General features: G+C 30.3%; 4 protein-coding genes and 2 pseudogenes across 6 annotated transcripts, besides 2 other annotated features; 1 reads left to right on the top strand and 5 right to left on the bottom strand.

The window, feature by feature from the left end:
* Window positions 1-2,539: part of a mobile genetic element that runs on past the window's edge.
* TVAGG3_0838060 lies at window positions 905-1,800 on the bottom strand (annotated as a pseudogene). The gene has a single exon. A coding segment is annotated over exon 1 (896 nt).
* Window positions 2,540-3,865: 1,326 nt separating the features above from the next.
* Window positions 3,866-4,315, bottom strand: TVAGG3_0838040 (uncharacterized protein; the record flags this gene model as incomplete). Its single annotated transcript, XM_051248780.1, has 1 exon — window positions 3,866-4,315. One exon carries the CDS (start codon window positions 4,313-4,315, stop codon window positions 3,866-3,868), a length of 450 nt encoding a protein of 149 aa, XP_051084255.1.
* A 2,799-nt stretch (window positions 4,316-7,114) lies between these two features.
* TVAGG3_0838030 (uncharacterized protein) lies at window positions 7,115-7,962 on the top strand (the record flags this gene model as incomplete). The annotated part of the gene is made up of 1 exon (XM_051248779.1): window positions 7,115-7,930. One exon carries the CDS (start codon window positions 7,115-7,117, stop codon window positions 7,928-7,930), a length of 816 nt encoding a protein of 271 aa, XP_051084254.1.
* Window positions 7,963-8,296: 334 nt separating this feature from the next.
* Window positions 8,297-9,599: a mobile genetic element.
* Window positions 8,377-9,503, bottom strand: TVAGG3_0838020 (annotated as a pseudogene). Its single transcript has one exon. A coding segment is annotated over exon 1 (1,127 nt).
* Window positions 9,600-10,464: 865 nt separating the features above from the next.
* TVAGG3_0838000 (uncharacterized protein) lies at window positions 10,465-10,905 on the bottom strand (the record flags this gene model as incomplete). The annotated part of the gene is made up of 1 exon (XM_051248778.1): window positions 10,573-10,905. One exon carries the CDS (start codon window positions 10,903-10,905, stop codon window positions 10,573-10,575), a length of 333 nt encoding a protein of 110 aa, XP_051084253.1.
* A 984-nt stretch (window positions 10,906-11,889) lies between these two features.
* Window positions 11,890-12,734, bottom strand: TVAGG3_0837990 (uncharacterized protein; the record flags this gene model as incomplete). The annotated part of the gene is made up of 1 exon (XM_051248777.1): window positions 12,411-12,659. A coding segment is annotated over one exon (249 nt), but the record flags the coding sequence as incomplete, so codon positions are not given.
* Window positions 12,735-13,113: the final 379 nt, after the last annotated feature.

Here is a 13,113-nt window from a genome sequence, read left to right as displayed (position 1 = left end):
TTGAAGTTAAAGATAAAGCTGATACTATAACAAAAACAATTACAATGACTGATCCAGATAGTGGGGAACAAAAAGAAATAAAACAAACGATAGAAACTGGTGAAAGGTCAATTATTATTGATTATGATTCAAAGGATTATTATTCGATAATGTTAATGCTTGAATATTAAATAGCCTTAACAAAGAATTTTTCAAGTGATATTTTATATTCATCAACTATTTTATTATAAATATCATTATATGTTAAATGAAGTTCAGTTGTTGTTCCGTTCTTTGATATCTTAATTGTGCTAATATCCTTTATAGGATTTATTTTTGCAACTGTTCCGCAGCATGAAACCTCATCATCTATGAAAATTGAATCTTCACGTCTGAATCTTGAACATCACAAAGAATGGCGATAATGTGAATTAATGATTCATAAGGTAAAATAATTAAACCGGATTGGTCAATTAAATTTATTATTGAATCATAATTATCAGTTATGATATCGCGATATATTTTCATTAATTCAGAATTAATGTCTATTTATATGGGTTATCAAGTGGTGCTGGGTATGTTGGATAAGTGGGAATTTCAACAGGTTCTTTACCGGTTCAGATAAAATGATTGGGTCTCCATCTTCTTTATTTTGCTCCTCCTCTTTCTTTGGTAAGTCACGAGTTAATAAATTTGGTTGAGTTGCTGACCTTGTTAATTCAGGACTAACATTAACTTTAACATTTTGAATAATTCGTGATTTATCATCATTTACATTATAACCAACCGTAATCTCTGCTTTTGCGTTTGTGTTCTTTTGACTTGTGAAACGTCTTCTCATTTATAATTGAATAAAAAAAAGAAAAATATATTTAAAGTTTTATTTAGTTGTTACGGTAATATCCCAAGGTTCATCCTTGTTTGCTTATACTTTCTTTGTAACTGCACCAATTATGTTATTGATATGATTTGAGTTTCTTCCAGTCTTATTTTATCATTTACAATATCTTTAATCATTTCATTACATGCATTCTTAAAATCCGATTTTTCTAATTTACGTCTATCACTTTCTTTAATTAAATCAAAGTTATATCCTTGTTGAGAATAAAGTGGTTTCTTTATCAATTCCTTGAACGCTTCTGAAAGTGAAGATGAAGAAATTCTTGCCACTTGAATTGGTTTAAATTCTGCTTTCATTGCTTCTTTCTGTTCATTGAACACTGGATCGAATAAAGCAACTTTAAAGAATTTCTTAGCTGGAATTTCAGGTCTCAAATTTGCATATTGACCATCAAACTGGTTAACATATTGAGGTAATCCGTTTGGTCCTTCTTCAATAGCATTTAATTCTTCATTGAAATAAGAATATGGATTATGACGGTATGAAAGAATTGGTCCATCTTTACTGTCTCCGATATGTTGTTTAACAGCTTTTCCATTTTCATCAAATTGCATAGGATAACGTTCATTATATGCTTTACGTTTAGGATAATCCGTCATTGTTAATTTATACCCATTTATGACTTTAATATTTCCTTGACCATCAGTAACAAAGACTTCATTTATACCATCAGGCTTTCCATTTGGTCCTGTAATGTCTGCTTCATGTGCTTCCCAATTTGGTCCATGACGTTTGGCATATGCTTGAGCTTCTGGTAATGTTAAAACGTTTCTCATTTGTTTAACATCCTTTTGAAGACCGGCAACAATGTGGACTAATTCTTTCATTCCGTCTGGAACTTTCATAGTTCTATTATATGCACCCTTTTTGTTTGTTCCTTGTTTTAATGGAACCTGTAGAAGATTTGCAATTTCTGTCATGTTTAATTATAAATAAAAAATAAAAATTAATTATAAAAAGTTATTCGAATTTAATGGAACCTTTATTTAAATCAACTATTATTTTTCCATGTTCTCCTAATTGTTGATATTGTGTGTAAAGTTCATTAATGCTCATTGGTAAATTCACTTGATAAAGCATAACGTTCAACTGTTGACGACTAAACCCACTGAAAATGAAAAGGGTGGACAGGTTTGATTTAATGTTTGTGCTTAATGCTTTAAAGTATTGAACAGCCATGAAGAATGAACACTGAATATGTCGACATTGAGTTAATAATTGATTAAAATATGATTTCTCATTAGTTATTAGTTTTGATTTCACGGCATCATCTAGAAAAATTAGTGAATGCAAAAATTCTTTATCAAAATTTGAAATAGAAAGTGTTTCAAATAATTCATCCCTTTGTTTATCAATAATTTTATCATCTAATCCTTGCTTCTTGATTGTATTATATAACTCTTTATACATTAAAAAGTTTTTCAAATAATCTTCCGCTTCTTCTTGTGATAAATAAATAATTGGAATTTTGATTAAATGCTTTAAAGATTCAAATGTATCATCTGAAGGTGAACCTGAACGGTTGATATAAATTAACACATGTGAATAGGGGAAGTGTTAGCAATAATGATAATTTGTTAATATCGTTAATGTTTTACCTTTATTTTGTTTACCAATTGCTGCAGTGATTGAATTTAAATAACATTCAGAATATGGAATTTTCATTAATTTTTCCTTAGATAGAGCATTTCTATTATCACTCAATGCTTCATTAATCATATCATCTATGTATGTATTATATACTCCTGTTAATTCTTCAGAATTGAAATCCATTTAATCAAAAATAAATTTATAATTTTAAACATTTCTATTCATCAATATTTCATCATATGAACTTCTATACTGTGGTGGTGTACCTGTTGAATGATATTTCAAACCTTCATCCGGCGTCCATGTCCAATACGTAGTCCTAGTAAACCAAACCTGAGGAGGATTTGTCACCTTTGAACAGTAAGTGTCATTTTCACCCTGAATGATTGGATAAGCTTTCACTTGTACTGTAACTTGTGAGTTAAACGTTTCTAATCCATCAAAGAATATACCAGCTCCATCACGTTGAACTGGAATAGTGCATAAGAATGAAGTTTGGTCTTTCCATGTTCTAGCTAATGGCACGCCATCATCTGCATTCAGTGGTCTAGTTAATGAGTCCTCGTATTCTTCCGTGCATTCATTCACTCCATCTAAATCAGAAGCTTGAAGCATACGTGTAAAGAATATGTCACCCACTGTGGTCATCGCTTGATCGGGGAAGTTTCTGGAATCTATAGTGACCTGAAGACCTCGAAGCATTGGATTTCTAAAAACTGTTCTTGCATTGCATTCTTCGGAAAATGTTAACACAATATCTGTAACATTATGAAGAGCGTATGAGAAATCAGAGCTGATACCTTCAGGAGTGATGCACCTCCATTTAGTGAGCGAACGTCAATATGTTGAGCTGGTATCATGAATGGATCTTCCTTACTGAATAAACGTGGTATTGCTTTAACTGATTCTTCAATTAAACCATATCCTGGTGTAATACATTTATCCTCTAAAACTTCCATCTTTGTGCATGAATAATAACGTCTTCAACTGTTTGCGTCAGCAGATGTAGCGGCTAAGCTTGTAATTAATTTTGCAGGAAGTCCGATTTGTTGGAATTTGCGATCGTATTTATAAACATGATTCATAATCTTTTCATAATTTTCATCAGTTATCTTTCATAAACGTAATTTTGTAAATCAGCAACTCTTAACGGGTCAACTTGGCAAAATACCAAAGTATCCCTGAAAAACATAATATTTAAGAATGATATCACCAAATGATTTAGGATAATCGTCGAACGCCTGAAATGCTAACAAATCGTTTACTGAATAATCATATCAAAAGTGATATCAACTTCTTCATTTGCTCTTTGAAAACTTCCGAGGGGTCAATATATTTACCACATACTGAGTATCATATTTTTGGACATTGTTATATAATGAATGAACAAACTTTTTAAACTTTCCTTTCCGATTTTGGTTTATATGTTGCAAATGCGAAAGATTCACGGGCACAATCCATCTGAAGATAGCCGGCATCACCTCTTTCGGTTTCTACTTCTAATTGCTTAAAGTTTTGATTTGATGATTTATAACCAACGAATAAACGCATGCATTTAAAAGCGGCATCACATGTGAAAGCTTTATTTGAAACTAAAGTTGCTTTAACTTTACGTTTAATATATGTGTCACCTAATTGGTTCACATCATGAGCCGGATTTGTAATTCTTAAATGAGTTTGTTTATCATCAAAATATGGAGCATCAGAGTCATAGCATGAACTTTCAAGTTCTCTATAATATCTTCTACCGTCATTCTTTGCGAATATTTCATTTATCTTTTCGAATGAATGAAATACATTTCCATTAATCGGTTTAGTGTTTGGCACCAAATAGTTAGTCGTCATTTATGATGAAATAAAAAAATCAAAATTAAGAAGATGAAAATGAATTTTAATTTTAATGAAATAATCAAGTATGGCTGCAGGATTCTTTAAAAAATTATGGGATAAAGTAAAAGAGGAGCGCATAAAGTTTGGGAAACAATGAAGAAGGGAGCAAATTGGATATTTAAGAATAAAGAAGCAATTAGTGACGTTGCGGAACAAATAGCACCTAATGTTCCGGTAAGAGAAGTTTTAAATAAGGGAGCAAAAGTTTATCAAAGACTACAACCGATATTGAGATAAAAATAATATTTATTTTTCCACTACTTTCCTCCTATTTTATTAAGTATTCCTTCAGCAATTCCACCAACTGCGTTACCTGCTTGTGCTCCCATCGCTGGATTACCTTTTAGCACCTAATACTCCACCAATTATAGTTCCTGCCGTTTTCGCTACTGGTGCCAAAAAGTTTGCAATGGGTTTTATTATTTTCTGATGAACCCAACTTGCTGCTTTCTTAATTCCTTCCCATAACTTTTTAAGAATCCTGCCGCCATTTCTGATTTAATATTAATTAAAAAATATATTTCATCACTTATATTCTAATTTTTATTTAATGATAAATGAAACCAATATTAAAAATAAATGAAACAGAGAAGGAAGAAATAAATGAAACTGAAGATGTTCAAAATAAAATAAACATTGTTAAACCCATTACTGAAACAAAAATTTTTTCATCTGTTGAAGAATTTAATGACTATTATGCTAATAATAAAAAATTATTTGAAGAATTGACAACATGTAAATTGAATAAAATGTTTAAAGTTGATGGATTCAAAATTTCAAAAATAAAAGGTGTTGTTAGTTTAAAATCTATTCCTCAATCAAGAATCACCTCATTAATGAAAATTGATGATTTAACAAAAAGAATAGAAGAGATTGAAGAAAGAATGAATCAAATAATTGATTTCATAAATCATAACTCGTTGAGCCCGGGTCCTTAAAGCCCAAGGCACAAAGTGCCCAGGACTTAAAGTCCATCACTGAGTTCAAGGTTATATTCATCAAATATTTCATTATTAAATGCAACTTCTGCTAGTTTATTATTTTTTTCAATACGATCATTTGAAAGTCTATCGTTTAATTTTTTCTGAAGTTTTTCATTTTCTAGTTCTGAAACTTTATTTGGATGATATGTAAATTCATGAAATTCTTTGGCCTCGGTTTTGATCATTAATTTACAAAGAACTTTAGTGGTTGGAATTCGTTTAAACCATTTATCCTTAATATTTGTTATAAATTCAATATCTGGAATTAATTCCCAAATTTTTGCATTTTCAATTAATTTATTATCAAATGCAAAAGCAATGGGTTTAATATTAAACTTACCTTTATAATATAAACTTTCTACATAATCATCGAAATAAACATCTACTTGTTTAACATTTTCAAGAATTGGTGAAAGAGCATCTATTAATTGATTGACGGTTACGAATCTTGATCCACTCATTTTCTTACGAATTAAAAAAATAAATTATTCATAAGTTATATATTAATTTAATAAATTATATTATCATTTATAATAAAATTTTTTCAAAATGCAGATAAATTTTAACATGTTCGAAATGAAATTATTATAAAATATATTCTTTTATTAATGGTAATATAGGAATTGTAGGAATAAAAACTTTTTATAAATTATTCATAAATTTTTAAAATCTGCTATTCAGAAGTATGTTCAAAAATCATTCAATTATGTGAGAATTCTTTCACATTCTGCATATATGTTGGATAAGAACCGTCTCCAAAATTTTCTAAAATATTTTCTAATTCTGAATTAGTGAACTTTAAAGATTTCAATGAATTAGTTGTTATACTCATTTATTATAAAATAAAAAATAAAAAAATAAATTTAACTTAGTTTTAATTTTACGTAAGAAGTCAATTTTTTAAATCTTGATTTATTCAAAAACGTAAGAATAAAAACTGTAAGAATCATACATTTTTTACTTCATATGTTAAAAAAAATGATACAAAATCGTTCAATATTGTATGAATTCTTACGTTTACAAAAAAAGTCACACAACCCTTCAACATATACTACTATAATGATATGAAATTTTGTTATGAAAATCAAATGATTAAAATTGCTCATGAAGAGCAAAAATCGATGTTAAGAAAGTAAATTGTTTTTTGATTTTCATAACAAAATTTCATATCATTGGATTTCATGTTTTTTTTTTTAATCTAAAATAAATATGATAGGATCTAAAGTACTAATATACATATATGTTGAACCCAATAATTGCTCATAAAATTTTGTTGGAGAAATTTATTAAATTGCATGAAATACAACCATGCATCAGCTTCACATCAGACTGATTCCATATATCCCAAATTCTTATCTAGTTAAAAAAATTCAATAAACTCCTTTCCATTCGTAAAGTTTCCTATTCAAATTTTTGATAGAGGTCCACTCAATAGTGAGGCAGGAAAACGATAGGGCGACTTTAGATAGGGGTAAAAAGGGTCATTCAAATTTTCAGAACTTTTTTGAAAATATAATTAAAGAAAAACTCTCTATCTTTGCCTTAAATGGGCATGGATCAAATCGGAAAGAATTTTCAAAATTATGACTTTTAAAAAACGGTTGGTCTGACTTTTTTTGACTAATACTCAGAAGAGCCATGATAAACGAAAATGAAAAAAAAATCATTACAAATTAAGAATAAAATCATCATTCAAAATATAAGTCAGAAAACTGACCATCAATGGAGCAACCATTCAAAAAATTTGAAGACTTAACTTCATTTTTAATTAATGCTGACCTTCTTCAGCGTGTTTTGCAGCTCCAAACTGGCATCAGATAAGTTGATAAACATGATGAATACGGAAACGGGAACAACGATATCTCCGGAACCTTTCGCGAAGCTTGGTTGCCCAGAAGAATATGGAACATATATAATTTCAAAAAATCAGATTGGTTCTATAACTATCGAATCTTCTAAAGTATGTCACTATATTATCAAAGGATCTCAAGCAACTATTACAATTAAAGGTCCAATAGGTATTTCAGTTAGAACAAATCAAGTATCAATTAATGATGAATCAGATATTACATACCCAGGCAATCAGCCACTTATCCTTGTTGAAGAATATGTTACGCAGTTTACCTATACACCAAAATATCAAGGTACTCCTAAATCAAGTTATAATTTCTTGCATTCTTCTATAGCGAACACTCAGAAAATTATTATTAAACCCACTCAATATGCTGAATATAAATCAGAACAGCCTAGTTCATATTACTATCTGAATGAAGGTGATATTACTTCTGAATTTACTGGATACACTAGTAAGCTATTTGCAACTGTTACAGCACCTCCACCAACTGATGATAAAACCGATAAAACGAGTTCAACTGGCTCTACTGGCTCTACAGGGTCTACAGGTACTTCAGGAAGCTCAAGTTCATCCAGTTCTCCATCAGAGAGTAAAGGAGGAAGTGGCAGCTTACCTATAATTATTGGTGTCATAGTTGCTGTAATTGTGATAGGAATTGTCATTGGAGTTTGTGTATACTTCTTTGTCATTAAAAAGAAATCAGACTCTAACCATCCAGCCGAAGCAGTTTAAATACGAATAAAAAATTAAATTTATTCATTTATAAAATTTCTACAAAAATTGTTTATTACAGCAATTTGAGCCTTTGTTCCTCATTTGGGATACAATTCATTAACATGTACCCCAAAATCGAGCCCAAAATCAGATACACATAAAATTAATTATGTATATCATGTAACGACTTTATACTTACAATACATATTAGGCCATCATGTATGATAGATATTAATACACTGACAAACTTTTCACAATATATATACTTACACCAACCTATTAATTCATGTGTCAAAACACAATAAACTCAAATAAACTATATCTTTCTCAATTTCAATATTTTTTAATCAATCTATAAGTTGATTAATCAAAACGTTCATAATATAGGGTGTCCAAAGGTGTGTTTAGCACAAACCTGAATACTGCGAATAGAAATAAACAAGTTACATATATATAAAGTTTATTTAAATATAATCACCATTGGATTCAATCACGCGTTCGCAGCGATCGATCCAGGCTTGAAAGACACGCTTTAAATCATCATGAGAAAATTGCTCAAATTGCTCTCTTACAAAATTTTCAAGATCATCTGGACTCGCGAATTCGCGTCCTTCAGCTCTCTTTTTTAGCGTGCCGAATAAATAAAAGTCAGAGGGTGCAATATCAGGTGAATAAATTGGGTTTGGAACAACTTTGACATTGTTTTCCACCAAGTAATCATTACCTTATGACTTTTGTGAACTCTTGAATTATCAAAATGAATTGCAAACTTTTGTTTTTGTTGTTTGGATTTCTCAAACTCATCAGAATTGATAATTTGAGTAAGAACATTGTCAATTAGATACTGAGCATTCATCGTATTAGGTTTTTGAAGAATATCAATTGCGATGATGTCATTCACGCCCCAAAAAACCGACAACATCATCATTGGTGTGTCAATTTTTTTCTTCGGGAATGTTTGCGGATTTTCATCCTTCGGGATCCACATGATTTTGGCTTCTGTTGCATATTGAAACCAAGACTCGTCCCCTGTTACTAAAAAGCGAAACTTCTTGGATTGATACGCACCCAATATAGAGAGGAGCTCTTTCGAAGATTGGACTCTAGATTTTTTTTGAACTGAATTAAGGTTGTGCGGAACCCAACGTGTATACGCTAGTTTGTAGTTCAAATAATTGTGCAGATAATAACTGACTGTTGTACGTGGTATCTTTGTCATCTCCTCTATCTTTCTGAGTGATGCTCTTGGGTCTTCATCTAGTGCTTGAAGAATTGCTTTGATTTTTCTTTGATCCGGCGATTTTTTGTCAATTTTTATGATGGGCGCCTTTTTGTTCATGAAGTGATACATCCTAACATGATACGTTACAGTGGAATAGCTAGGAGCATCCATACCGAAGCATTTTACCAATGTCTCGTAGATTTTTTTACAGTCTTTGCATTTTTTTGCAAGAGCGAGGATGTTTTCTTTATGATTCATTAAAAAAATGAAAAAAATCCCGCCAAAATTTCCCGCGAAACCGCCTCTTGTCTCAAAATTCATTTTATATCCCGGCATGGCGCCAAAATACAACATACTCATCATATACATATATTCATATTTTTTATTATATATTTATAATCAGCATATATCTCCTTTAATAGTCTCATATAGAGCGCTGTGCTAAACGCACCTTTGGACACCCTATATTATGCCTAATTTTCAAAATTTTCGCTTGCTTTCTCAAAATCAGAAATTCTTAAAAATTTTCTAATTTTTATAGTATTGCTGTCTGGGCGATATTTGAAGTTTCGTCTATTCAAGTTGAAGAAGAGATGATAGACCAAAATTTTCATACTTTCTTCATATTTGAAATAATGTTTTAACAAGAAACTCAGTTGAGCAACAAAATCAGCAATAAGATGTTCATTGTTGAAGGGAACATTCAGAGACTCTCTTAAGTAGCTTTTGGAGTCTTTGTTCCTCATCTGTGGTACAATGTATTAACAAGTACTTCAGATGAGGAACTGAGTCAGCAATCGGAATCTGATTGATTGCCATAGCCTAAAATGATTACTCAAGTTATTTTTTATTGATCATATTTTTTTCCCTTGAAATAGAAACAAATCAAGTAATCTATATAATTCTAATTCTAATTTTTTTTTCGAAAACCCCCTTGCCGATTTCTGTGACCCCAAGCATATAAGTTTCTCAATAGATATGTAATACATATCCATCAACAGATCTGGAAAATCATCATTGAAAGTTTGTGAAGATTGCATCTATGATTTACACACATTAATTATGTATTTTTTGATAGTGTATGAAATTTGGTATTATTTCTAATAGAAATGTATGCTTAATGAAACATTCAGTCAATGAAAAAAAAATGCTATTCAAGAGCCAAAATTGAATAGTCGTAAATAAAGGCCATGCCTGTAAATTTTTGATTTTGGTTATTTTGATATCAGTGAGAAACTGTTCAAAAATGAAATAAAATTATTATATAAATCAGGTTTCAACAAATTCAAGCTAAAATAATCGTTGTTCCAAAGTTTTATTTCATTTCATATGAAAGGTTAGTTTCTTACAATAACCGATGCATTATTTGATAAAAAATGAATGTCAAGTGTGATAGTAATGCATCGAGTATTATTGATGGTGACGAGAATGAAGAATTTCAATGATCTTTAAGGTTGTTGTTATGTGGTTTATTCTTAATACACCAAGGGATGAAACGCATGCATTCCTGGAAGAAAGAAAGATCATTTTTTAATTCTGTTCCAGAAGTGTAAGAAAGTTGTAGAATGGGAGTTATTGCTGCAACAATAACCTCGTCTATGAATCTGTTTTGAACATCTCCGTATTCTGGAGGTAATGAACCTGTTTTTTCGATATTTTGAATCATAGAAACAACTTCTGGTATCATTAAGTGATAGTCCCCTTCTCGTTCGACGCATTGTGTGAAGATTATTGTAGAAGTTTCAAAATCTTCAGAGAATTTCAGCGTCATAATTCTTTCTAAAAAAATTCAAAAATAATTTTCCATGGATCAAATATCAGAAATTGTTCATTTTGGAGAAATGGCTATAGCCAGAGGTTTTTTAGCCATCCGGAATCCTTACTTACTATAAATCAACAGAGAAAATACTTCGAAAACAAAGATATCGAACAAAATTGTGCCCTTTATGCTTGAGATATGAAGCACAGTAATAATGTGTATGGATTTGTTGAATAAATACTATTTGATATAAAGGTAATTCTTGAATAAATTCTATAATGATATGAAATTTTGTTATGAAAATCAAATGATTAAAATTGCTCATGAAGAGCAAAAATCGATGTTAAGAAAGTAAATTGTTTTTTGATTTTCATAACAAAATTTCATATCATTGGATTTCATGTTTTTTTTTTTTAATCTAAAATAAATATGATAGGATCTAAAGTACTAATATACATATATGTTGAACCCAATAATTGCTCATAAAATTTTGTTGGAGAAATTTATTAAATTGCATGAAATACAACCATGCATCAGCTTCACATCAGACTGATTCCATATATCCCAAATTCTTATCTAGTTAAAAAAAATTCAATAAACTCCTTTCCATTCGTAAAGTTTCCTATTCAAATTTTTGATAAAGGTCCACTCAATAGTGAGGCAGGAAAACGATAGGGCGACTTTAGATAGGGGTAAAAAGGGTCATTCAAATTTTCAGAACTTTTTTGAAAATATAATTAAAGAAAAACTCTCTATCTTTGCCTTAAATGGGCATGGATCAAATCGGAAAGAATTTTCAAAATTATGACTTTTAAAAAACGGTTGGTCTGACTTTTTTTGACTAATACTCAGAAGAGCCATGATAAACGAAAATGAAAAAAAAATCATTACAAATTAAGAATAAAATCATCATTCAAAATATAAGTCAGAAAACTGACCATCAATGGAGCAACCATTCAAAAAAATTTGAAGACTTAACTTCATTTTTAATTAATGCTGACCTTCTTCAGCGTGTTTTGCAGCTCCAAACTGGCATCAGATAAGTTGATAAACATGATGAATACGGAAACGGGAACAACGATATCTCCGGAACCTTTCGCGAAGCTTGGTTGCCCAGAAGAATATGGAACATATATAATTTCAAAAAATCAGATTGGTTCTATAACTATCGAATCTTCTAAAGTATGTCACTATATTATCAAAGGATCTCAAGCAACTATTACAATTAAAGGTCCAATAGGTATTTCAGTTAGAACAAATCAAGTATCAATTAATGATGAATCAGATATTACATACCCAGGCAATCAGCCACTTATCCTTGTTGAAGAATATGTTACGCAGTTTACCTATACACCAAAATATCAAGGTACTCCTAAATCAAGTTATAATTTCTTGCATTCTTCTATAGCGAACACTCAGAAAATTATTATTAAACCCACTCAATATGCTGAATATAAATCAGAACAGCCTAGTTCATATTACTATCTGAATGAAGGTGATATTACTTCTGAATTTACTGGATACACTAGTAAGCTATTTGCAACTGTTACAGCACCTCCACCAACTGATGATAAAACCGATAAAACGAGTTCAACTGGCTCTACTGGCTCTACAGGGTCTACAGGTACTTCAGGAAGCTCAAGTTCATCCAGTTCTCCATCAGAGAGTAAAGGAGGAAGTGGCAGCTTACCTATAATTATTGGTGTCATAGTTGCTGTAATTGTGATAGGAATTGTCATTGGAGTTTGTGTATACTTCTTTGTCATTAAAAAGAAATCAGACTCTAACCATCCAGCCGAAGCAGTTTAAATACGAATAAAAAATTAAATTTATTCATTTATAAAATTTCTACAAAAATTGTTTATTACAGCAATTTGAGCCTTTGTTCCTCATTTGGGATACAATTCATTAACATGTACCCCAAAATCGAGCCCAAAATCAGATACACATAAAATTAATTATGTATATCATGTAACGACTTTATACTTACAATACATATTAGGCCATCATGTATGATAGATATTAATACACTGACAAACTTTTCACAATATATATACTTACACCAACCTATTAATTCATGTGTCAAAACACAATAAACTCAAATAAACTATATCTTTCTCAATTTCAATATTTTTTAATCAATCTATAAGTTGATTAATCAAAACGTTCATAATATTATGCCTAATTTTCAAAATTTTCGCTTGCTTTCTCAAAATCAGA

This window comes from Trichomonas vaginalis, chromosome VI (assembly GCF_026262505.1).
Source record: "Trichomonas vaginalis G3 chromosome VI, whole genome shotgun sequence".
NCBI classification, from domain to species: Eukaryota; Parabasalia; order Trichomonadida; family Trichomonadidae; genus Trichomonas; species Trichomonas vaginalis.
The sequence above is the reverse complement of the archived record's forward strand: the minus strand, read 5'-3'. Positions and strand labels throughout refer to the sequence as shown.